General features: G+C 50.0%; 2 protein-coding genes across 6 annotated transcripts in view; one reads left to right on the top strand and one right to left on the bottom strand.

Moving 5' to 3' along the window:
- The window catches only part of LIMK1 (LIM domain kinase 1), a 38,311-nt gene extending 22,605 nt beyond the window's left edge, over nt 1-15,706 (top strand). The window contains exons 4-16 of one of the 2 annotated variants that reach the window (XM_035139609.3): nt 303-412; nt 1,545-1,739; nt 3,400-3,505; nt 4,093-4,268; nt 6,307-6,490; nt 7,730-7,816; nt 8,613-8,744; nt 9,235-9,294; nt 9,870-9,935; nt 10,055-10,202; nt 11,433-11,488; nt 12,013-12,170; nt 12,911-15,706. In XM_035139609.3, coding sequence (XP_034995500.3) covers nt 303-412; nt 1,545-1,739; nt 3,400-3,505; nt 4,093-4,268; nt 6,307-6,490; nt 7,730-7,816; nt 8,613-8,744; nt 9,235-9,294; nt 9,870-9,935; nt 10,055-10,202; nt 11,433-11,488; nt 12,013-12,170; nt 12,911-13,073 — 1,641 coding nt within the window. In that variant the 3' untranslated portion in view covers nt 13,074-15,706. The remainder of the gene's footprint in view (nt 1-302; nt 413-1,544; nt 1,740-3,399; nt 3,506-4,092; nt 4,269-6,306; nt 6,491-7,729; nt 7,817-8,612; nt 8,745-9,234; nt 9,295-9,869; nt 9,936-10,054; nt 10,203-11,432; nt 11,489-12,012; nt 12,171-12,910) is intronic. The other variant, XM_060268302.2, reaches the window with a different exon arrangement.
- A 2,812-nt stretch (nt 15,707-18,518) lies between these two features.
- The window catches only part of SEPTIN4 (septin 4), a 34,510-nt gene continuing 26,923 nt past the window's right edge, over nt 18,519-26,105 (bottom strand). For 2 of the 4 annotated variants that reach the window (XM_060283105.2, XM_088657619.1), the window contains exons 11-12: nt 21,443-21,542; nt 18,519-20,660 (exon numbers count right to left, since the gene is read on the bottom strand). In XM_060283105.2, coding sequence (XP_060139088.2) covers nt 20,601-20,660; nt 21,443-21,542 — 160 coding nt within the window. In that variant the 3' untranslated portion in view covers nt 18,519-20,600. Of the gene's footprint in view, nt 20,661-21,442; nt 21,543-25,648; nt 25,884-26,105 lie in introns of those variants that run through there. The other 2 variants (XM_088657622.1, XM_088657620.1) reach the window with 1 other exon arrangement.

Here is a 26,105-nt window from a genome sequence, read left to right as displayed (position 1 = left end):
ACACAGTACTCCAGGTGAGGTCTGACCAGAGCAGAATACAGTGGTACTATTACTTCCCTTGATCTAGATGCTATACTCCTATTGATGCAGCCCCTCCTATTGGTCAGCACTGACAGCGAGCCCCTCCAAAGTTATCCATTTGCAGGCACGGCTTGAATTTAGCTTGCAGCTGCCAATGGGCAAAGAGGGGCTCCCTATTGGTTCCTGTTGGTTTGTTTCAGAATTTATAAACCCCTCTCCATAGAACTGGAGAACCGGAAGAATTGTAGATATGTAAATACGCGTGTCTGTTTCCCTCCTAGGTTGCTGGAGAGCAAAAATATCACCCTGAATGCTTCAGTTGCCTGAACTGCAGAGCGTTCATCGGCGATGGAGACACTTATGCGCTGGTGGAACGGTCCAAGCTCTACTGGTAAGAGGGGAGAAGAGCTGAGCTGACTTGCGGGGTGGAGGCAGTACTTGGGCAGGAAACAGGCAGAGAGGACCAAAGGGACAGCTTTCATTATTGCAGGCTGCAAATGGAGATTTCAGGCTCCGCCGTGGCCTTGTCATAAGAACGTCAGAAGAGCCTGGGGGATCAAGTCAATGGCGAACCTAGTCTAGCCTCCTGCTCTTGTAGTGGCCAACCAGATGCCCCAAAGCAAAGCCTAAAAGCAGGATTCGAACACAAGAGCCCTGTCCTCTCCTGTGGTTTCCCTCCTGTGGCTTTGCTGTCTCCAACTACGGAGGTGGCTAGTAGCCATTGGTAGCCCTCTCCTCTATGAATTTGTCTAGTCCTCTTTTAAAGCCATCTAGGTTGGTAGCTCTTCTGGGAAACAAGGGTCATTATGTAACTTGTAAACTGCGAGGCAAAACAACACCGGTTCCTCCCTTTAGCTAATTCACTGATCCAAGTATTTGTTTCGTGTAACATCAGTGTAGCTTGTTTTCTCTAGGCTGCAATTTTGTGCTATTTCCAAATGATTGGTACTGGGATATTTCACCAGGACGCAGCAACCCTGTCATATAGACAGCTTCTTGAACATTGAGGGCAGCCGGGGACAGTGTGGAATTAAATTACACCTTCAAATAAAATGTGTATGGATTATTATTATTTTAGTGATTGATATTTTTTATTTCTAATAGTTTCTAATATGCTTTATTTTATTTTTTTGAACCGTTGTACTTAAGTGAACACATGAGATGTTGTGAGCCACTTTGGGCAGACTTTTGTAGGAAAATGGCATACAAATAAATAGATGATGATGATGATGATGATTATAAGAATTCAAAGGCACATTTCCAGCCAGGAAGAAACACTCAAGGAGGGTGTGAGGGAGCACCAAGGAAAGGCCTTGTGAGCAGGAGGATTGAAGAGTGCCAGGCAAAGAGGCCTGGTTTCCCTCACCCTGATCTAGAACCCTCATTCGGAGGAGACCTGTTGGAACATCTCAGGAGGCTCGAGTTACACTGTTCACCCCATTTCTCATGGGACTTCTGGGGCGCGTTCACCATTTGAGAACGACTTCCCTAGCGCCTGACCCTTCTCCTCCTCCCTGCCACAGCGGACACTGTTATTACCAGATGGTGGTGACGCCAGTGGTGGACCAGCTGCTCCCAGAATCTCCCGGCACCCGGATCCCGCACACGGTCACCCTCGTCTCCATCCCGGCCTGTTCTGATGGCAAGAGGGGCTTCTCTGTCTCCATCGAGGCTCCGCATGGAGGCTCAGAGCACCCACACACTGTCCGTGTCAGAGAGTAAGTACAGCCTGCCAGGCATCAGGCTCATGTCTTGCCCTTGTTCAGGTGATGTGGTTCACCTTAAGGAACTGCCCACACTCAGCCTCCACGGCCTTCTTATTCTAATCGTTCCAGTGAATAATAGCCAACACAACTTGAAATCGACCAAAGCTTCCCATTTCAAACACAGTTTTAAATTTATCATGTTTTCCTGTGAAATTTTACAGGCGGCATTTTGGAATTTGCATGCTCTTAGGCTTCACAGTGCCTGCTGATTTGTTGCGATTCCAGTAGGTTTCAGATACGGAATCTCGTATGCTGCTGGCTCTCAAACACCAAGTTACCATTGCATGTCAAATCCTAAATTACCAGTGCATGTCAAATACCAGATTACCATTCCATGCTGTCTTGTGTAATGCATTTGCGTGGCCCTCTCCAGACACTATGGAATTCTGAATAATGTGATACGGCTGTTACGAAATTTTGGATACTCCGAGACTCCTTTGAGCGGCTTTTTTCCAATGGCAGTAGACCGGAAGTCCTATGCTTGTGTATTATTACATGCCTATCCCACCATTTCCTCCAAGGAACTCTAGGTGGCCCCCATGGTTCTCCTGCTCCCCATTTTGTCCTCACAAGAACCTTGTGAGGTGGCTTAGGCTGAGAGACAGTGCCTGGTCCAAGATCACTCAGTGAGCTTCATTGCTAAAGGGAGATTCAAGCACTGGTCCCCCAGATCCTAGTCTGACATTCTAAGCACTACACTGCACTTAATATTTGAAACATCCACTGAATGTCAAGTGAAATTGGAGCTCAAGGCTCCAGCAGCGCAAGTGGTTCCGCTGTATAGGGTGCCGAGCCAAGAGGGCACAAAATAACAACAACAACAATAATATCATTTATATGGGTATCTACTGAGAAGATCCATTAAAAAAACAACTGCACCAAAAGGAATTATTGTGAAAATCTGAAATATTTAGAGAGGAACAAATTTTGTCCTCTCTCACGGTACCATGTCCACCTTTGCTCCAGTCTGGTCAATTGTAAATAAGAAATGGATGGACTCGGGGTCCCCACATCCAGCACCCCTTGCTGCCTCCTTGCCTCTTAGTGCCCCTCTAGGTAATCCCACCGCCTGCAGGGGATGGTACCACCCACTTTATTAATTATTATTATTATTATTACCAGTATTATTTCTTTATACCCCGCCCATCTGGCTGGGTTTCCCCAGCCACTCTGGGCGGCTTCTAACAGAAATATTAAAATACACTAATTTCTTAAAGATTAAAAGCTTCCCTAAACAGGGCTGCCCTTCAGATGTCATCTAAAAGTCTCGTAGTTGTTGTTCTCTTTGACATCTGGTGGGAGAGCATTCCACAGGGCGGGTGCCACTACCGAGAAGGCCCTCTGCCTGGTTCCCTGTAACTTGGCTTCTCGCAGCGAGGGAACCGCCAGAAGGCCCTCGGCACTGGACCTCGGCACCTTAGGAACTGCTGGTCATGATAGAAGGAGGTAACATGGCGGGAGTGTGATAGGTGACATTGTGGTCCTGCTAATCTTCCGCTAGGAATTCTGGAGTCTGGTTTGCTCCTCTGGGACTTGGGTTCGAGGAGGTGCCCCCATATGCCAGATTGGAGTAACCCTTTCCTTGCCTCCCTCTCCAACACTCTGAAAACAGATTGAACCCAGACTGCATAAGTCCTGACATGAAGAACTCCATCCACGTCGGCGACCGCATCCTGGAGATCAATGGCACACCGATCCGGCATGTCCCACTAGACGAGGTGATGTTCTGGGGGGTTCTTTCTCCTCCATGCTTTTAAGAAAGTGACTGCTGGATCCCATGCCTTGACGGGAAACATCTGGGCTCCCATTAGGAACATCAGAAGAGGCCAATGGCCCAGCCAGTCCGGCAACCTGATCTCACCAGGGGCCAATTATCCCTAGGAATCTAGATAGACTGCCTCTGGACCTGGAGGTTCCAGGAGAAGAACCTGGCTGGTGGATTCAGGCCCAAAGGAGCCTGTCTAGTCCAGCATCCTGTCCTCGCAGTGGCCAACCAGATGCCCTAAGGGGAAACCTGCAAGCAGGATTTGAACACCAGAGCCCTCTTCCCTCCTGCCATTTCCAGTAACTGGTATTGAGATGCATCACTGCTTCTGACTGTGGAGGCAGAGCATAGCCATCCTGGCTAACAGCCCTCAGTAGTCCTCTCCTCTTCCATGGATTTGTCTAATCCTCTTTTAAAACCATCTAGGTTGGTGGCCATCACTGCCCCCTGCGGGAGGGAGTTCCACAGTTTAACTCTGCATCGCGCAATGAAGTCGCTTATTCACGCCACACGGCCTGCCTTACTGTCTCCCCTCTGCAGATCGACCTGCTGATCCAGGAGACCAGCCGCCTGCTGCAGCTCACCATCGAGCACGACCCGCACGACATGCTGGAGAGCAGCGGCGGCAGCCCCCTCTCGGAGCTGCGAAGCCCCCTCCGCTCCCCCAGCCGCACCCCCTGCCCAGAACCGTCCACCATCCGCCAGCGCTCCGTCATGTAAGGCTATGAGGCCAAGCAGCCAGCCTTAAATCAGGGGGTGGGGGGGTAATGCCTGTATCCCACCCCTTGAGCAAGGATGGTGGGAGTTCAGCAAACTTGGGAGGCAGCAGGTTGGGGAAGGGTGGAGGCAGGGTTGTACCTGCTCCTTTTTTATTTATTTTGTGAAATGTAGACACTGCTTGGTTGTAAAAAGAAATGCCCAATACAGTTTACAAAGAAGATAAAACAATCAAGTTATCAACAAGAATAACTTTTTAAAAAAATTTTTTAATAATTTAAAAAAATTATTTATAAGCTTTTACAAGATATACAAAAAAAATCAAAAATTTGAAACAGCACCAATCTTTCATATGTCTCTTTATTTCTTTTTTAATAAACATTTTTATTAGATTTTCCCATTTTAACATATAATACATTCTCAAATTATACAAATTTCATTTAAACAATTAATCCAAATCTTCTGCCAAATTATACAAATTTAAAATTGACTTCCCATTCTTCAGACTCAGAAAGTTCCCTCCTCCTCTTGTCACTGCTTTCTAATCCATAATGTCCAGATCTTATCCAATACTCTATTAAAGTCCTTTCATCTTCTTTCAAGCCCCTGAGTTTTCTCAGGCAAGCGAGTTTGACCAAAATATAAGTTTCTGTGTGAATTTGTGCCTATGATTCCTCTGTAAATTAACACTGTCTCTTCGCACGCTGGTATCTTGCCAAGTCCGTCCAAGAATCCAAGAATCCTTCTCTCAGCCGGCAACAGCCATCTTTGAGCAGCCACCATAAATCAGATCTTTACACTCCTGTGGTATTTCTCGAGATAGTCTTTCCAGGGGGAGAGTAGCCAAATCAAAGCTATAAACACACATCCAATGTCTTATTTATGGCTCTTTCCCCCCTTTGACTAATCTCGAGCTGGCATAGTCTCCTCCATGTCAGACTCTGAATTAAAGCTGCGTCATAACTCAAAAATGTCTCGACAAGTTTCCAGCCGCTAATGAGACGGCTTCTCTGATGACCATAATTTGAGGAGCCTTTAACCACATTCCAGGCGATTCCAAGGCTGATACTCTGATTGTTCATATTTTCAATTCACACAGTATATATACTCAAAAAACTATATTGATTCAATAAATTTCCATATCTCTCTTATTTCAGCTCCCTTCCCCCTCTTTCTTCGTTTCCTTAATTTTATGTTGTTTTTATCAGCAAGAAGAATTAATAACAAGATGGGAAAGTTCTAAAAGTTAAAATAGCAATAGACTAAGAACAGATTGACACTCATACCAACTTTCTAAACATTCTGGTCAGCTTGTCTAAGCAATATATATATATATATATATATATATATATATATATATATATATATATATATAAATCAAAATTAGCAGGCTCTTAAAAGAATGCAGCAGAGGCGCCTGCCTGACTTCATTAGGCAGGGAGTTCCAAAGTTGTAAGCATTGACAAACTAAAAGACCAAGTTCTTACAAATACGGAATGGTTACGATGTGGGCACCTGTTAACAGGCCACTTTCGCCAGTCGAGGCTGTCGAGTGGGTATAAGGCAACCTTGCAGGTAAGCTGTTCCTAAAGTGTTAAGGGCTTTGTATACTAATAGCTACATCCTGGAATTGGCCCAGTAGCAAATCAGCAGATCTTTGAGCACAGGTGTTACATGTTGGCAAGGCCTCGCTCTTGTCAGCAATCGTGCTGCAGCATTCTGCACGATCTTCAGCTTCTGGATCAGGTGCCAGGAAGCCCCACGTAGAGCACATTGTGGTAATCTAGTCTTTGGTAACCAGTGCATGAACTACAATTCCCATAAACCCTCAACCAGCTGTGTTGCCCAGAAATCGTTGTGGGGGAAAAACATGCTTCAAACATGAAGGTACAGTGCCAAAGCGGTTGGGTGGGCGCAATTGGGGTGATCTTGCCGGTCCCACATTTCCCCGTTCAAGAGGGCAGGTGTGACCACTATTGTTCCTCTGTTGTGCCCCTGCTGATGCCACCTGTCTCTTTTTTGCCTTGCTCCCCCCAGGAGAAGCTGCAGCATCGACAAATCCCCCTGCTCCAGTTCCCTGGGCTCCCCTGCCTCGCAGCGGAAGGACATCGGGCGCTCTGAGTCGCTCCGAGTCGTCTCGCGGCTTCACCGGATCTTCCGCCCCTCGGATCTCATCCACGGCGAGGTCTTGGGCAAGGGCTGCTTTGGGCAGGCAATCAAGGTACCAGTGTGCCCGCTTTGCCCCTTCCCCAGCTGGGCCTTGCCCATAGCCAGATCTCGCCAACCCCGGCCAACTCGTTGATGGTGAACATGCTGTGACATCACTCTGGGATGCTCTCGCAAGATCTCGTGGGGCCATCTGAGCTCCTGTGAGATCTCGTGTGAGCATCCCCAGCCTTCCAGATGCCACATGCTGAGCCCACCTTGCCCCACCCCACCCCAGCAAGGCAGAGAGCTTAAAAGCTATTTTCGTGCTGTTTCCGCTTGGCTACCTGGCGCAAAACGAGCTTTTAAGTTCTCTGCCTTGCTGCAGTTGGGCAATGCCCATTCACTGCTCCAGCTAAACAGAGGAATCTCCCCCCCCCACTAGCTGTGGGGTGGCTCCAAAGGTTTGGGTATGCACGATTTTTGTGCATTTGTGGAACCCTTGGAACTGAACCCCCGCATGAGGTGCGCTAATACTGTTAATGATGTTTTAAAGGTTTTGAGCTTCCTTTCTGGGCATGAAGAGTAGGCAAGGCTGGATTTAGGTTTGATGAGGCCCTAAGCTATTGAAGGTAATGGGGCCCTTTGTCCTTTCATATATTTTGTGTTGAATATATGCTACATGGTAATTTATGGACCTAATAGGTATCTAAAGCTGTTTGGACATAACAAATAGGAGCCCACGCAACACAAAACACTGTTGCTGTAAAAGGTAAAGGTAAAGGGACCCCTGACCATTAGGTCCAGTCGTGACCGACTCTGGGGTTGCGCGCTCATCTCGCATTATTGGCCGAGGGAGCCGGCGTACAGCTTCCAGGTCATGTGGCCAGCATGACAAAGCCACTTCTGGCGAACCAGAGCAGCACACGGAAACGCCGTTTAGCTTCCCGCTTGAAGCGGTACCTATTTATCTACTTGCATTTTTGACGTGCTTTCGAACTGCTAGGTTGGCAGGAGCTGGGACCAAGCAACGGGAGCTCACCCCGTCACAGGGATTCGAACCGCCGACCTTCTGATCAGCAAGCCCTAGGCTCAGTGGTTTAACCACAGCGCCACCTGGGTCCCAGGTTTTATTTTATTTGGGGTTTTTTAATCTTATATTTTGGAAATGTACATCCAGTTTTGCCCCCTTTATATTTTTTGGGGGCCCCCAAGAGACTGGGGTCCTAAGCTATAGATTGTTTAGCTTATACGTAAATCCAGCACTGAGAGTGGACCACAAAACGTTTAAAGAAATAAATGCATCCTTTGGCAGGTGACGCACCGGGAAACCGGAGAAGTGATGGTGATGAAGGAACTGATCCGCTTTGATGATGAGACCCAAAGAACATTCCTTAAGGAGGTAGGTCTGACCTAAGTATATTCCAGTAGCTGTGGAGTCCCGTCGCAACACCCTGCTCTGTTTTTCTCTTGATAGCTACCATGGAGTCATAGAATCATAGCACCGTCAAGTTGGAAGGGACCCCAAGGGTATTCTAGTCCAGCCCCCTGCAATGCAGGAATCACAGCTAGAGAATCGCTGGCAGATGCCCATCCAACCTCTGTTTAAAAACCTCCAATGAAGGGGAGTCCGCCACCTTCCAAAATGTCTTTTCCTCTGTCACATGGCTCTTACGCTCAGAAAGTTCTTCTTAAGGTTTAGTCGGAATCTCCTTCCTTGTAACTTGATTCCATTGGTTCAGGTCCTCAGCTCTGGAACAGCAGAAAACAAGCTTGCTCCATCTTCCATCTCTCTCACGGAATGCCTGTATGTTGGCAGTCCGTGGCTGGCCCTTTCAGAATGTTGGAGGGCATCCCTTATGTGAAGTCACAGAAATCCAGCCAATGGCTAGGGAGAATCCAGAAACAGCCCTAATACAGTCTGAATTAATCTGCTAGGCAACCCCTCCCCAGGGCCGGCTCTAGGTAGACCCCTGGTGGCACGGTGTGCCAGGGCTGCACCCTGCGAGGGCGAGGGCGCCGGAGCGATTTCCGCCCCTCAGCACCAGGGCGCGCGACCTGCTCGAGACTGCCCTGCCCCTCCCCACCCACCCTAACTGCTTCTGGCCCCAGATATATTCTTGGATAATCTCTGCCGCTCTATCTTGGCCTGGTGGCTGACCCCCTTGCGGTGCTCTTGCCCCCCACCCCCACCCCAGGTGAAAGTGATGCGATGCCTGGAGCACCCCAATGTGCTGCGGTTCATCGGGGTTCTCTACAAGGACAAGCGGCTGAACTTCATCACGGAGTACATCAAGGGAGGGACGCTCCGTGGGATCATCAAGAACATGGTGAGGGCATTGGCAGAGATTACAACCTGGGTGACTCAGGGGCTTGGGAGACCCTCATTTGCACAACACAGGGGTTGGCGTCTTCTGCCTCCGCCATCCCACCAGCTCAAATAAGAAGGTTACAGCCACACATAATTTTGCTAAAGTATAATTCCATAGAATTTTAGAGTTGGAAGGGACCCCAAGGGTCATCTGGTCCAACCCCCTGCAATGCAGGGATCACAGCTGAATTTGACAAACAGCAGGAGGGGATGCATTCGCAACCCACCAAGTGTTTGTGAACTGTCCTGGGATTTTCTAAATTAAAAGCAGTGCATAGAAAATATCATTTATTTCATTTATGGAGCAATCCCCATGAGGCATTCCAAAGCAACTTGCACTATCATTTGCCATTTACAAGCCCACAATGGTTATCCCAACTGCCCGGCCGTCTTTGCTCCTCTGCCCAGAAAGTGGGGTGCCCCCTCACCACCTGCGTCTCTGCTTTCAGGATGGTCAGTATCCCTGGAACCAGAGGGTCAGCTTTGCAAAAGACATTGCTGCAGGGATGGTGAGTATACAGGGGAATCAGCCACCTTCCTGCAATGCAGTGCGACAAGGTGCTATGTGAGGTTCAGGAGTGAACAAAGCCATCACAAGATCCTCTGGAGAGCTATATTTTCCTGGTTTTCAAAACATAACTGGAGGCATTCCTGTTGCTGTCGGTCCAGAAGAGCTTCACTGTCCAGAGGCAGTGTACCTCTGGATGCCAAGTGCCTTTAACAGGGGGAAAGCCAAGAATTAAACATAAAATTATTATAGATATAAAAGAAAGAGGAGGCTTTACCCTGCCAGACCTGCAAATGTATTATGAGGCAGCCTGTTTGTGTTGGTTAAAAGAATGGATTACATTGGATAATGCAGACATCCTGCACTTAGAAGGTCATGACTTAAAATTTGGTTGGCATGCATGTCTTTGGGAAGAATTTTTTTAAATAAAAGTTTTATGAACCATATTCTTAGGAAGACTCAGTATAGGGTTTGGGAGAAATATAAAAATCTGCTGGAAAGGAAAACGTCTTTAAAGTCTTCTGAAAAGTAGCATGGCAAAAATCTAATTTGTCTCCCCTCCCCTGCCACTTCCAGGCTTATCTGCACTCAATGAACATCATCCATAGAGACCTGAACACGCACAACTGTCTGGTGCGAGAGGTGAGTTGTTGCAGCACCAGGTCCAATGCAGCACGGAGGGTCTTGTGCTTCCTCTGTCAATGACTGCGGACCTTGAAGCTGCCATGTGGCTGACGAGGGCCATTTCTCTCCCCGGACAGAACAAAAGTGTGGTAGTGGCCGATTTTGGCCTTGCAAGGCTGATGGTTGATGAGAAGAACCAGCTGGCCACTCTGAAGAAGCCAGACCGCAGGAAGAGGTACACGGTGGTGGGGAATCCCTACTGGATGGCTCCAGAAATGATCAATGGTGAGTGGGACAGAGGGAGGGCGAGTGGGGACCTTGCCAGGGCTTCCTTGCTTGGTGTTCAGCATCCAGAGCAAGGGAAAGTTCATGGGAACAAGGGAAACTGTCTTACCTTGAGTCAGACCATTGCTCCATCAGTGTTGTCTACACTGACTGGCAGCAGCTCTCAAGGGTTTCAGGGGGGACATTCCCAACGCTGTTGGGGGTCGACCCTTGGACCTTCTGCATGCCAAGCAGGTGCAAATAGTCCGATCCCCATGGTTCCCCATGGAGAAGGCAGCCTTACCCTGAGTCCAACCATTGGTCCGCCTTGCTCAGTGTTGCATGCACTGACTGGCAGCAGCAGCCCTCCAGCGTTTCAGGCTCAGGGGTCTTTCCCAATCCTCCCTGGTGATGTCACTGGGGATGGAACCTTCTGCATGCCACCGAGCTATGGCCCTTCCTGTCAGGGACTGGATGGATGACGAGCAGTGCAGGGGGGGCGGGTCTTCAGATGAGGAACTCCCTAGAGAAGCCACAGAGGAAGAAGGCTCTGACCCAGGGGAGTGGTGGTGAGACACAAGAGGCAGATCAGAGGAGGGAGGAAGCCGGGAGGTGGAAGAAACAGGCAGCTTGGGTAAACAAAGAGAGCCAGAGGCAGGAATCCCTCCAAGGACAGGAAAAGGGATGTACTTCAAGCTCAGGAATAAGAGTTCAGGGAGGGGGCAGAAACTGCAAGGGCTTGACAGCAACTGCCCAGTCCCTCTGCCTTGAGCTCCCCTCACCCTTTGAATCCAAGATCACGCAGAGCATTACACATAGGAGGAAGGCTAGGAGGAAGAGGAGGTGCAACATTTTCAGTGAGGGCAGCCATGCCGGAGTGATCTCTGTTGTATACAAATCTCCTGAATGAAGCTGCTGGCTTGACTCTGAGTCTCCCTCCTGACCTGTTGATAAACCTGCTCCCCTGACAGACCCCTGACACTTGCCTTGTAAAGTGGGGAGCAGTTGATGGCGCCCTCCCAGGCGCCCTCTGTGGCCGGGCTGAGCAATCCGGTTTGAGCCGCACTTTGGGGAAGATGTCTCTCACGAGGGCTGTGCCTCTGTGGCCCTGGTGAAATGGGTCTTTCGTTGGCACGGAGGAGCACCGGTGTCTGCAGGCAGCGCCATGTGGGCAGAGAAATGGGTTTGCTGAGAGAGTGCTTGTAGGCCTGGTGCCTGGGTAATGGACTCTCCCTCTCTCTCCTTGGGCAGGCAGGAGCTATGACGAGAAGGTGGACGTGTTTTCCTTCGGCATCATCCTTTGCGAGGCAAGTAGGCTCAGCTGCACCAGCCGCTACTACCATCTTTCCCAAACCATGCCCTTTTTGCCTGCCGATTTCATCGTTTGGAATTTCAGCCATGCACCTTTCTCTCTCTAAAGCGTGCGTGGCATGGAGAGAGTGAATAGAGAACAGCTTTTTCCAGTTGACACTTGAACTAATGGACATCCAAGGAAGCTGGATAAAATGAAAGTTCAGGACTTTCAGAAACTATTGGGAAGCGTTGCTGCCTCCGACAGTGGAAGCAGAGCATAGCCATCTTGCTAGCCCGCTCCTCCTCCATGAATGTGCCTAGACCTCTTGTAAAGCCATCCAGCTTATGGCCATCACTGCCTCCTGTGGCAAGGAGTTCCACAGTTTAACTAGAAAGGAGTTTCTTTTATCTGTCCTGAATATGGCTGCGAGTTCTAGTGTTAGGGTCCTTCCTACACTGGGCTCTGGGTTCTAATTCTGAGTGAGCCCCTGATGCGGGGAGGCACATCTAACACCTCCTTCCTCTCCGTTGCACACAGATCATTGGGAGGGTCAGCGCAGACCCCGACTACCTGCCTCGGACCCTGGACTTTGGCCTGAATGTGAGGGGCTTCTTGGACCGCTACTGCCCCCCCAACTGCCCCCCAAGCTTCTTCCCCATTGCCGTCCGCTGCTGCGATCTGGATCACGAGAAACGGTGAGCGACAAGGCGGGGGGCACCCATGTATGGGAGGTGGATTTAATGCTGGAACGGGGGCCAGGGTGTTCTAAGCTGGCCTTCAGGGTGGGCCCATAGGAACTAATTTGCATATGGTAATGTATAGCTGTAGGTTCACATTTGGAAGTTCAATGTCGCATGGCAACCAACCATTTCCCCTGTCCAGATCGCCCACAGAGACATTCTTCGGTTCATTCGCACCCGCCAACCCCTATTCCTATTCCCAACAGACCCCAATTAAAGTCCCCTTCAGTTACCCCCATTTGTTATCTCCAGATAAACTCCTGCATCACCAGGGGTGGGATTGGTGATCCTTTGGTCCCCTTACAACTCTAAAGTTCTGTGATTCTGTGATTCTTCTTCAAATCATTTATTTTCTCAGATCACGACCCATTAACTCCCCAACAAATGCATGTACTCACCCAGAAACAATCAGGCCCCTTAGACAACTATTGGAGGGCTGTGTCTCTTGGGCTCACCGCTTGCAACACCCCTAATCAAAATTTTTTTGAGGGGGGCAGTGCTTCCTGGCCCCTCTTGCAACACCCCTAAACTCACAGGTCCCTGAGATGAATTGGGAGGTAGGCTATGTCTCCTGGGCCCCACCCCTTGCAACACCCCTGCCAGCAGGCTCTTCTTACGATATTGTTGAGCCTCCGTGCACAGGAGCAGTCTACCTGCAAGAGCGAATCCTCATGTCCTCCTTGCTCTTCCTCCAGGCCTTCCTTCAGCCAGTTGGAACAGTGGCTGGAAGCCCTCCGGATGCACCTGGCCATACAGCTGCCCCTCATCTCCCAGCTGGAGCAGCTGGAGCGGGACTTCTGGGAGACGCAGCGGCAGGCTGAGGGCGGGCTCCCTGCGCACCCCGAGGTCCCAGAATGAGCACCGGGGGCTGGAAGACGCTTCCCATCCTGCTGGGCCATCCTGCAAGCTCCCTGCGTCTGCCACCTCCCCCCCCCATGCCCACCGGAGCCGGTCTCTGGGTCCAAAGAGGCCACGTCCGTCCGTGGTGTCCTGCGTGGCTGGGAGCTGGTTCTCCCTTCTTCTTTCCCTGGGGGTGGGCGGGGCGGGGCGGGATCTGTGCCTGGCATGCACAGTCGTCGGAAGGGGCACCTTGAAGCTCTTGTAAATACCCTTGTATATGGAGAGGCACCTGGACAAAAACACTGCAAGGGAAAGGGCGACGCCCCCTTGCCCCACACTGCCCCCCAACTTCTGCTTGGCACGCTTTGTGGCTGCGAAAGTCTTGGAACACCCACTGAGCACGTTCCTTCCTGTTACCAGCTGGCTATTGCTCCACAAGCTAGCGTTGTGTGTGTGTGTGGTTTTCTTGGGGGGAGGATCTCTGGGGTGCCTCATTCCAGTGCCCCACAAACAGGCTCTCTTCACTCCCTGCCTTGGGCAGGGTCTCCCACTCCTGCAAAGCGGTGCCTTCGGGTTTTCGTCGTTCCCTGGTTCTCTGCCCGCCCCCTTTCATTTGTTCTCCGTGTGTGGGTCACCTCCGTGGGGACGCAGGACTCGCACCTGTGACGTGCAACATTTAAGGCATGGCCTATGCGCTGCCCGGAGCCCGTGTGGTGCCCGTATCTCTCTGTGCCCAGATTGTGTGTCTGTCTTTCCGTACCCCCCTTAGGCAGTCTCCTAACCCTGCTGGTGGAGGAACTGTTGCCACCCCTTAGTTGTGGGTGTTTGGAGAGGAGAAGTGCTCTCTGTGTGCATTGTGGAGTGGCATGATGCGCTTGACCCCTCCCCTCCCGCCGCTTCTCTGCTCTGCATCGCCCTTCCATGCCAAACTGCTGTTCTGATAGTGGGGATTTTGTTGTGCTGCAGGGAGATATTTGCGACATCGGCCCACTCCTCTTTTTCCCACGGAGAGCTTTTGGCACACAGGCCTGGATCCTCCGGAAATGCTTCCCAGGTCTGAGGGGGACCCCCACAGCTTAGGAGTGGAGCAGAGTGGGGCCCGGAGGAGGTAGAGCTGGCACCATCAGGCATCTGTTGAGAGCCCTCACTCTTACAAGGGGCCACTGCCAGCCCCCAGGGCCTCCTGGCCTACTTCTCCTCCTCCTATCTTTTAGGAGCACCTTGGATAAGATAGAGAGGAATCATAGAATTGCAATTTAGCTGCGACTCCTGCATTGCAGGGGGTTGGGCTAGATGAACCTTGGGAGTCCCAACGCTACCATTCTAGGAGTCGCTAAGCTGCAAAAGGATGCATACAGTGGTACCTTGGTTCTCGAATTTAATCCGTTCCAGGAGTCTTTCGAAACCGTTCGAAAACCAAGGCGCGGCTTCCGATTGGCCGCAGGAGCTTCCTGCACTCAATCGGAAGCCGCGCCGGAGGTTCGGCTTCCGAAAAACGTTCGCAAACCGGAACACTTACTTCTGGATTTGCGGCGTTCGGGAGCCGATTTGTTCGACAACTAAGCTGTTCGGGAACCAAGGTATCACTGTACTAGGAAAAATGGCATTAAAAAGCATATTATGAGATATTCGGACTAAGATGCTGGTGAATTTTCATGAAAAAAAATATTTGCAAACTGGCATTGAGTCACTCGCTGCCGCTGGGCTCCACTTGGATAATTCCTGACCCTGTCTGTGTGGCCTCCCTTCCACGGTTGACCTGACTGGGTCCCTCCCTGCTACATCTGGGAGGAAGGCAAGCTTGGAGAGTGTGTGGCATCAGAGCCAGGGTGACCCAGGGCTGTGGCCCCCCTCTGCCGCGGGGGTCTCCTTCAAACTAATGGGGAAGTGTTGCATTTCCATGGGGCCCGTGCAGAGTGCATCCCTTGTGTCCCAGGTCAATCCTGATCTCCCATTTGGGGCTCCTGAGCCCCTTGCTGCTATCTTTGTTCTCTGGACCACTCCACTCCCATTCTGTTGTTTGTGAAGGGGCCTGGGCCAGCCTCCTCCAGCCCCGCCCCACCCTACTTTTGCCAGCTAGTGGGGCTGGTCAGATCCTGGCCTTTTGCCTTGCATTGATTTCTCCATGCCACACCATCCCTCTAGGTGCTTTTAAGCTCCTTGGTTGCTGAAGGGTTAGGCCCAGCATCTCAAGGAGTTTTTCCACGCTGGGTGGGGGAAAATCTTCCACACAGCCTTCTGCATTTTGGGGAGGGGTGCTTCTGCGCAGTATGTCTGAGGCCCCCTCCTCTTCCCTTCCCTCCCACCACTACATTCAGGTTAATTTTTCTGTAACATATTTGAAGAGAAGAGTTTGTATTATTTTTTCATATACAGCTGCCCTTGGCGCTTTTTGGAGTTTTGCCATGTTTTCACTCTGCCTCAGTTTCGCCTACGGGGAAGTATTACTTTGGGGAGTCACTGGGTGGGTGGGGAAGAAAGAGCACGCGAAGTTTTTTTGTTTTTTTAAAATAGACTGTGAAGCATCTGTACGCACTTTGACCCGGAAGTGAACCTAGATGCCGTCTCCTGAGGGGAGGCGGAGGATTTGCAAAACAGGGATGTGATTTTAAATCACGTGGAATTAATAAAAAAGATCTTTCCACCCCACACTTCCGTTTCCTGTCGTTTCCTTGGAGGGGAAGAGGGATAGAGGAAGTTGTCATGTACTGACTCAGACCATTGGGTCGTCCAGCTAACAGTATCACCTGCACTGACTGGCAGCAGCTGTCCAGGTGTTTCAGGCAGGGGACATTCCAGTGCTACAGGGAGATGCGGCTGGAAATTGAACCTGGAGCCTTCTGCATGCAAGGCAGGTGGACGATGGAGCACCCTTGTTTTTCGCTGCTCCAGAGTGGAGGACCCAAACCAATGGATTCAAATGGCAAGAAAGGAGATTCTGACTTAAACAGGGAGAACTTTCTGATGAGCAGAGCTGCTTGACTGTGGAACAGACGGAAGCTGGCGGGCCTCTCCTTCACTGGGGGTTTTTAAGCAGAGGTTGGATAGTCATCTGTCAGGGATTCTTTGGCTCTGATTTGTGCATCGCAGGGGCTTTGACTAGATGACCCTTGGGGATCCCTTCCAACTCTACACTTATTGGATTCTATGAAATGCCTTCTGGAGGAGGCCAGGGCTAACTACCCCCAAATGAGAGCTGCATGGAGCAGTACTTGATGGTGGTGGGGTCTGCTCTGCTTATTGAGTCCCTCCTCCAAACTTCTGGAGTCCTCCATGCATTGCTTTGAAAGCTGTACCAAGTTGGTGGGCACGACGGCTTCCTGCAGCAGTGAGTTCTGTAGTTTAACTAGGCACTGCAGGAAGAAGTACTTTCTTTTATCTGTTCTTAGTCATCCAGCATTCAGATGCCGACAAGTTCTAGTGTTACGAGAGGGAGACAGAAAAAATATCTATTTCTTTAAAGTAAAAAACAAACCCAAACACTGCAAGCATTCCTCATACGGGAGTCAACTCCATCCCCTTGATCCTCTTCATTGTCCTATTCTGAACCTTTTCCAATTCTGCAATCTCCTTTTTGAGGTGAGGCGACCAGAACTGTGCACAGCATTCCGATCACGAACGCGCTGTATATTTGTATATTGCCGTTGTGATATTGCCACGGAGCAATGCAGTCCACGTGCTGACTCCTTATGCTGCACTCAAAGAATCACAGAATTTTAGATTTGGAAGGGACCACGAGGGTCATCCAGTCCAACCCCCCTGCAATGCAGGAATATTTTGCCCAACGTGGGGCTCAAACCCACAACGCTGAGAGTCAAATGCTCTACCAACTGAGCTATCATAGCAGTACACAGACCCACGCTTCAGACCCAAATCAGGAGGAGGCCCCAACAAACTCATGGAAATCAGCTACATTTATTAGCAGGATAAAAAATATTTCAACTGGAGCAATTTGAATGTATAAACCTATAATTATTATTTTTTACAGCTTTTAAATAAATAAAGCTTTCCTTCTCTTTTCTTGGTACAACCGTGCAAAGATATAGACCCTCTCTGTTTTTGGTAAGAAAATAGCAAGTTTTGGAAAATAAAGAAGCAAAACCAGAAACAATCATTCCTTTCCACCACAACACAAGCCTCCTTCACAGCTCCCCAAAATAAAGAGGTTGAGGCAGGGGGTGTTAAGGCATCATTTGCCAACCTGGTGCCCCCACCCTAGACAAAATGGTGGACTTCTTCCTCAGAGGTTTTTCAACAGAGGTTGACAGCCAGGGATTCTTCTGTTCTGAGATTCTATGCTACAAAGGTGTGAGTTTGTACATCTGGGGGCCGAGGGTCACCTCTCCACAGAAGGGCTGCCATCTCAAAAGTAAATCGGTTTTCCAAAGAACTTTCTCAATGCTCCACCACTCCAATTGCAGCAATAAAATAATAATAATAATAATAATAATAATAATAATAATAATAATAATAATAATAATATATCTAAAACTGAGTAACATGGAAAAGGGCATTTTGCCAACATCTCATGCAGAGGAACATGTGGAAATGTAACTTTTCTCAACCTGGGTGAGGGCGGGAAATAATAATTAATAACCAACAGTAAACCATAATTGACAATAATAATAAATATATCAAACAATAAAGGAATAACAAAAAGGCAGTAAGAAACCTAAGGAGTAAAAAGGGAGTATTTTGAAGCCGAGCTTATGCTAGGGTTGCCAACTTTTCGACCAGCCCCTGCTCTCCTGTACATTAATAGCAGGTTGATCTGCAGACATGGGTCTCGGGGCTGGAGGGAGGATTTTCCTGCCACGCCATGAAAAGCATCAGCTGCCAGTTTGTGCAAATCAAGGTGCTGTTGAAGGCACAGGAGCGGGCCAGGGTAGCTTCTTCCCTGGTTAGTTGGCAACCTGATCTATGGGTTTGGTGGCTCGATGCAAAAGTGGCCTAAAATCCAGGGCCTGCGGTGGTTGTGAGACACGATGTCTTATAGGCTTTCCTCATGTAAAGGCTTCTGCACAAGGTGACCATTGTGGCAGCGATTTTGGAGTCCCTGGCTGAATTTGGGCTCAACTCCAGATGATGCAACAGCCAGTCATGCAGGCAGCTTAAAACAAAGAGGACTCAGGCATCGCCACCACGGCAGCTAGCAGGAATCTCTGATGGTGCGAACAAGGAATAGAGCCTCCAGTGCCAGATGAAGCCTATCCCAGATGACCAGATGCTGGTAATATGAGGGAGTCTTTGCAAACCTCTTTTGCACAGCGGTTTCCTGTAGGGGCCTCTGGCAGAGCATGTTCAATGTTCCTTATGTTCCAACATGAAGTGAGGTTCTCCCAATTCTTTGGCTGCACAGGGCCCCCCGATATTTGGCACCTACAGGCAGGTGCCTTGGGCTTCCGCCCACCCGCTCAGGTCTCTTCCTTCTCTGTGGTTGGTGGAGAGAGAACAGCAAAGGTAGAGGTGGCTCATTGATTTAATGTAAAAAGGGGGGGCTAGATATTTTAGGAGGCCCAGCCACACTGAGCTGCGCATGCAGGACCCAAGCAAGCAGACTTTGTGAGGGTGCGTCCAGACCAGGGTTTGCCCTGCTTCTTCTCCAGATCGTTCCCCATGGAGGTCATTTCTTGAAACAGGAGATCTGCCCCACCTTCCACATGGAATGGGCTTGGATTCCAGCGGCTCTCTGACGGTCCTTTCTGACAACCCCAGGGAGAAGGCTGTGCAGAGGAGCTGGTGGCTTCGACAGCACCTCTCTGCCCTGAGTCCATCTCTCACCACCAGCCCCTTTTTACACATGAACGGTGAACGTACGGTTTGGAGACGGGGGTATTTTGCAGCTTGGCTCACTGACTCGATCTCTTCAAGCTTAGCGTGGCGCATGGATGCTCAGCAGAGATGGGGGTTTGCAGCAGGCTCACAAACACGGCTCCGAGGGATGCCCGCAGCATGCAGAAGCAGCCTCTGAAAAAGGTGTTGCTCAAGTTTATAGACCTCTTGGAAGATTTCTGGGCAAATTAGGCCACAGAGTAGAGGTTCAATCTGCGATTTGGCTCCAGTTCGAGTGTATTTGACTGAGTAAGAAAACACACCCTGATGCTCTCCTAGTTTGTGCCAGAAACCCTCATGACACGAAGAAGTAAATTTCTCAGGCCAATTGTCCATAAATTAACTTGCAAAAAAAATAAAATTCTTTTAATTCCGTGTTTTGCTTTGAGCATTTCTCAATTATGGGGGCTGGGAGGGTTGTTGTGTCCCCCACCCACCCAAAGGATATAAAATAAATGTATTTCTTATTCATAGGAACAAAGCCACCAAGGAGTTCTTGGATGCAAAAAGATATTGAACTCCCATTCATTTTAATTGGAGACCTTGCACCAGCTGCCAGCCAGAGTCTTTCAAATTAACTTAAAAAAATATTAAGAGCAAAAAAAAAAGTCAAATTTTAAAACAACCCCATGAGATCACCTTACCCCATTTATGCCCACTTGACTGCTTCAATGAGGAGAACTGGCACTGTTCCAGGTGCCACACAATATTCATCCTGCCCTTTTAAGAACTCCAACTTTTAGCACGGCAACATCTACACTTTGGAACTCCCTGCCTATTGACATCAGGCAGGCACTTCCACTGTACTCTTTTTGGCTCCTGCTAAAAGCATTCTTGGTTAAACAGTCCTACCCAGATGTTAGAAAGCCGGTGCAAGTTTTAATCTGTTTTCCGTCAACTGTTACTTTAAGTTTCCGAAAGTCTTAAATTATCATTGTCACTTCTTATTGAGAATTTCATTGTTCTATCTTTTTGGTAAATTGCTTTGAAGGTGGTTGTGGGTTTTTGTTTTTACAATCAAGTGATGTATAAATTTTATGAAATAAATAAAATTTGATCTCTCAAACAGGCAGTTTGATAATGCATCTGAGTTTCAAATTTGTAATTTCACCTATAATGTGCCCCGTCATAAGTTTTCGGCAACGGAGAGGGCAGACGGTATGTTTGATCAGAAAAGTGACTCATATTAAAAAGAAAAAAAATCTGGTGCCTTGGCCTAGGCAGAGAGGAACACGGGCAAAAGCTAAGGTTGCCATGGTGGGATTTGCTGGGCAAATGATCAGAGGATACACACTGCCGTCAGCTAGAAGCAGGAAATCCCATTTTGCTGAATTCTTCTGGAGCTGGAAAAGGAGGTATTTGAATTGCACGTGAATTGCACCCAAATCATTATCACAATGGCTGCCAAAGGGTTCAGGCCAGGCAGGAGAGCAAGAGGCAGAACATTCTCACATGCTGGAGAGTCGCAGGCAGAATCTTTGGCGCCCGGGCGAGCTCCTCGTTCCTTAGGAAATCCGATCTAGAAGCAGGGTGGAGTGTCGATTATAAGGCGGATGATCATTGCATTGGATGGCCGTTAGCTTAAGGTGCAAGGTGCATTGCCAGGGCCAAGCGCTGGGGAGGGGCACATGGATCAGCTGAGATGTAAACATTTTGTGTCTCTGGGGGGTGCGGGGAGCAAAGGTGTTTTTGCAGGATCTGAGGGGTCGGGGGCTAGTGGGCATCTTCCATCTGCCGCTGGATTTTCTGCAACATGTCCTGCATTCGGCGTAACTGAAAAGGGGGCGGGAGAGAATTAGACCTGAGAGTTCCTTTTGTTGGATTGCAAGGCACAAACATTATGCACCACCACCACCACCCTTGATAGTGGGCCTGGGTCTTTTAAATCGTGGCTCTGTTCCCTCTGATGTGGCTGGCTCTAGCCATAAACCACAAGGGGGGGGGGAAATTAGAGGAAGACATGCCAATTTATTTTGGTGGTTAGCAAATTCACATTTAGGCTGCTCTTAATTTAGGAAATCTCCGAGCGGTTAAATCTAGAATCACCCATACTGTCGAGGGTTTGGCGGGGTCAGTCTGGATGATGCCCTGAGAACCTCCCAATTTTGGGGGTCCTGTACCCAGTGAGGGTTGCAATCTTAGGCAGGAGGTTGCTGAACTAGCCGGACAAGTTTGTGACTTTAGGCGGCCGCTTAAGTGTCCAGCATCCCAAAAGAATGAGCTCAGTTGAAAGAGCTACCACTAAGTGATGAGGGCCCTGCAGGCTAGCAGGCGAGACCCACAGGGGCTGACCAGATGCCCCAAAGGGAAACCCTCAAGGACTTGAGCGCAAGAGCTCTCTCCCCTCCACCAAGTGCTATTCAGAGGCATTGCTGCTGCTTCCGGCTGGGGATAGCCCTCTCCATGAATTTGTGTGATCCGCAAAGTTGGTGGCCCCCACTGCCTCCTGCGGCCGCGAGTTCTTTGTCTGTTTGGGGCGCTTCCCAGCCCTACTGGGCTCCCACCTCTCTTTCGCTCTCATCTCTGACCTGCAGGTAACCCACCCTGCCACTCACCTCGTCGTCCTTCTCCCGGATCAGCTTCTCTGTCTCCACATCTGGTGTTGAAGGGATGGCCGGGATGGGGAAATCTGTCCCACTTTCTCTTGTCAATTTGCTATTTATTTATTTTAAAAGAGAGAGAAAAAGAGAGAGAAGCCATCAAGGCCAAAAGCACCAGAGATGTGTTTGCACCCACCACCACCCCGACTCTGCAAGACACGGCTGTTCAGAGATGCCTAAACTACTAACACTTCTGCTCCATCTCCACCCTGCACCGAGGTCCTTAAATCTACTCGCTTAACTGCCACCCTACAAGGCTGTCACAAAGACACCCAACAGTTAAAATGGAGAGGAACACCTTGGGGGGGGGGGAAGCCCAGCGTCAGGCTCTTGGGGAAAGTGTTGCTCTCAAATTGCTCTTCACCCCCCGCAAAGCTTACCTAAATAAGTAGGACTTTCTGAGCCTTCACAGCGAACCAGAGTGTTGAACCTCCTCTGGGAACTCATTCCAGAGTCTTGGGGCTCTTGCAAAGAAGGACTTTCCTCCTCTGTCGGTCTGATCCAACAAGGGATGTTCTTAAGGAGCATCTAGAGATACAAGAGGTCGTCCCGTCCCCCGCCCCTGTCCCGTCCAGATCTGGCTGGGCTACAACTCCCAACAGCAGTAGCAGACCTTGGGGCTCTCAAATTCCAGCAGCGTCCTGCGCAATGCCAAAATTCGGCTCCCCTCCGCCTTGTGCTCTCCATTCTGAATCATAGTTGTGGCACCTCCCCACCCCCCTCCAAGTGGTTGCGCTCCCCTCAGTCCATGTCTGCCATCAGCCCCAGTCAGTGTGGCCAATGGTCAGGAATCCTGGTCTCCTGGTCTGCAAGCCCAGCCAGGTCACTGAGCATCTGTGGGCTAAGTTGAACTGTGGAACTCGCTCCCACAAGATGTAGCGATGGCCCCCAGCTTGGATGGCTTTAGAAGAAGACTAGGCAGATTCATGGAGGAGGAGGAGGCTATCAATCATGGCTACCAGTCTGCCATGGAGAGAGTTGTTGTTGCCAGTGTGTAGACAGGATGCTTGACTAGGCGGGTCTTCTAAGAACCTTCTAAGATAGGTGGCTTTCAAAAGATGGAAGTGCAGGATAAGTTCTGCTGACAGGGAGCTCACGGTGGGTGTGCAGCTACAGACACCCCATCCTGCTTTTTCTTTGGTGAGGTAGTCTGAGTCCAAATAAAGGACTGTCTTCTGGAAAGGACACCACCTGGCTTGGCGTTCAGTGGGTCCCAGGTTCAGGCCTCCAAATTGGTTTCTCCAGGCAGGGCTGGGAGAGGCTTCCCCTCTGAAAGTCTCCACAGACGCTGCTGCCAGTCAGTGTAGACAATACTGGGTGCGTCTGTCTCAATCGAAGCTCTCTATATAATATTTCCGTGGCTCGATAAGTGGCCGAAGGGCAGAGATACTGTTGCAAAGGCAGATTAGTGGATTTGGAAGAGGGGAATTAACAGAGTATTGTGCAGTAAACGCTTGTGAAAATATACCATTAAGTTTTTTTTTTAATGTCAGCAGGGGCTCATGACATTCCCAAGCATATGGGTCCCTCCCATTCAATTTCTCTCCAACTTCTTCTACCTCATCCCCAGTCACAAGCTCCTGTGATGGAGAGAAGCATCAAAAAGTCAGGGCACATCCCCAGAGGTACCATCACGCACAATGGTCTTTGGAGAAGCGCTGGTTCTTGGTTCATGTGGGAACCCTGTGCCATGTCAAGCTTGCTGAGAGATGTGTTTCCTGAGCCGTGATTCCTGCATTGCAGGGGGTTGGACTAGATGACCCTTGGGGTGTGTCCCTTCTGACTCTGTCATTCTGTGAGTCTATGTTCCATCCACAGGCCCCTTCCTACTCCCTCTCGCCTCTGAATGCAGTACCACAATCCTGCTTTGTCCCCACCCTAAAAGGTTCTTAGGGTAGTAGCAGAAGATATGGGATGACCCAGAGCACCTCGGCCAACCACCATAAAGGATACTGATGCTATAAGAGGGCCAGTGTGTGCAGTGGTTAGGGAGTCAGACTCAGACCTGGGAGAGACCAGGATTCAAATCCCTACTCGGCCACTGGGTGACCTTGGGCCAGTCTCTGTCTTCTCTCAGACTAGACTGCCTCACAAGATTGTTGTGCACATCATATGATGAGGAGAACCATGTACACCACCATGAGTTCCTTGGAGGAAAAGGTGAGGTATAAATGTGATAATTGAAATAGATAAATGCAATGCTGCTTCGTAGAGTCATCTGGATCTGGTGACAGTCTAGATCAGGCATCCCCAAACTGCGGCCCTCCAGATGTTTTGGCCCACAACTCCCATGATCCCTAGCCAACAGGACCCAGTGGTCGGGGAAGATGGGAATTGTAGTCCAAAACATCTGGAGGACTGAAGTTTGGGGGTGCCTGGTCTAGGGCAGGCATAGGCAAACTCCGGCCCTCCAGATGTTTTGGAACTACAATTCCCATCATCTCTAGCTAACAGGACCAGTGGTCAGGGATGATGGGAATTGTAGTCTCAAAACATCTGGAGGGCCAGAGTTTGCCTATGCCTCGTCTAGGCCCTCTGAACGTTTCAAGGCTGACTTGAAAATTCAGTGCAGTTCTTGATCCCCCAACCAAACTCTCCAATGATCGGGAGGCCAGCCTGGAGAGTAACTAGAGTGGAGGGAAAGAAGAACATGGCACATGGCCTTGAGGAATGAGGAGTGGGTCATGGGCGGCCATCTGCCAAAGATTATTTAGCTATGGTTCCAGCACTGGAGGGGGTTGGGCTAGATGGCCCTTGGGGGTCCCTTCCAAGTCTACAATTCTATGATCCTGTTCTGATGCACTCCGTCAAAAGCCAGGCTGTGCAGTGTATCAATGCCCCCCCTTCCTCCGCACAGCAAACTTAGTGAGGTGGAGGGCAAATCCATGAAACGGGCTTCCCTATCTCCCATGTACCCCTCCCCCCCCCAAAAAAAATCCTTGTGCTATGACTTCTCCAGTTGTCCAGTGATGGCAATATGACACTCAAGAATCTGCTTCGACAACCCTTGCTGGGTGAGAATCTACTTCAGGGGTCGGAAACCTCCAACCCATGAGCCAAATTGGGCCTAACAAGGGTCCCTGTTTGGCCCACGAGGCCGTTGCCCACAAGCCATGCCCTACGTTTAAAGGGCTGTCACGTGATGACTTTTAAGCAGTGTTTGGATGGCCATCTCTCAGGGATTCTTTAGCTGTGACTCCTGCATTGCAGAGGGTTATGCTAGAAGACTCCTTGGGGGTGGGGTCCCTTCCAACCCTACAATTCCACGATTCTGCCAGGGGACAGGCAGTCGCATCCAGCCTCAGCCGATTAGCGGGCCATCAAAGCGCTTTCCAAGCCCTGAAAAGTGCTTTGAAGTCCCTGCAATCATTGCCTGACGCAGAGGCGATGCATCCCGTTTCTCTTCTGGAGGTGAAGTAGGAAGTACTTTGCCCTGCCGCCGCTGCCCCCACTGAATTCCTTCTGCCACCGCCACATCCACCATTGGTGGAGAAGTGTCACCACCACCAGCGCTGATCCTGGGCAAGATTGCACTGATTTCGGGCAAGATCTCAACCAAATGGGCACCACCTTGCCCCCAAATTGGTGCTCATGGCGGTATTGCTTCTCTGTCGTTGGAGGAGGCGGTGGTGGAGCAGGCAGGGCATCTGTGGGCATGCCGCCTGGGGGTTTCTGCTGCCTGAGGCAGAGGCTTCACCCTGCCTAATAGGTGAGTCGGCTCTGACATCACATGATTTACAGCTTGCACTGGCAACCTTCTGGGGTTGCGTGGCAGAGGTAGGCGGGGCCAAAGGCAGGAAGTGGGTGGGGCCAGAGGCAAAGCTGGTCTCACCCAACAGCAGTGACCTTCCCTTGATGTCTTTACGGCCCAATTCTCCTTTGCTTGTGAAGCTCCCACCCGCTTCAACAGAGCTGACCCCAAACCACATCCTATATTGTTGTTTTCTGTCCTGTTAACGAACAAGTCCTCCCTCAATCCCCCCTCTCACCCCCTCCCCACCTGCAGGCATTGTTACTTATGCTTACGACAACAACACCCCTTTGCCAAGTGTGGGGCACGAGGGCAGATGACCCTTTTGGGTCAATAGTTCCGTGCTCCCCCCCCAAAAAAAAGCCCTTTTGCTTTCCCACAGACACAATGCAAGGGGCCGAGACAAGGATGGGTTAGAAAGAAAATAATTTATGTAAAAATGCACGGACGCCAGACAAAACACAGGTCTCCAGGAGAGAGAGAAAGAGAGAGGAGGAGGAGGAGGAGGAGGAAGTTGGTGACGCAGCCCCAGGGTGTGGGGCGGGTGGGAAACGCTGTGCGGATCTTCGGCCGGGAAAGGGGACCTCGGTCGCTCACTCCATAGAACAGTCGCTGCAGCAGAGTCTCAAAGATGAGGAGTCCCTCCTTGGTTCCCCCAAAAAGATGGCGGCAAGCAGAACAAGGGAATTGAAACACTAGGCTTAGATTCACCATCAGGGAAACCGAGGCAGAAGGCGGCGGAGACATTGCAGGGGGTTGGGCTAGATGACCCTTGGGATCCCTTCCAACTCTACAATTCTATGTTTCCCATTATGTTGGTCTTGCCCCTTGATATTTTGTGGGGGGCTCATAGCTGATGATGCAGAC

Source organism: Zootoca vivipara, chromosome 14, assembly GCF_965207765.1.
Source record: "Zootoca vivipara chromosome 14, rZooViv2.hap1.1, whole genome shotgun sequence".
In the NCBI taxonomy this organism is placed as follows: Eukaryota; Metazoa; Chordata; class Lepidosauria; order Squamata; family Lacertidae; genus Zootoca; species Zootoca vivipara.
The sequence above is the reverse complement of the archived record's forward strand: the minus strand, read 5'-3'. Positions and strand labels throughout refer to the sequence as shown.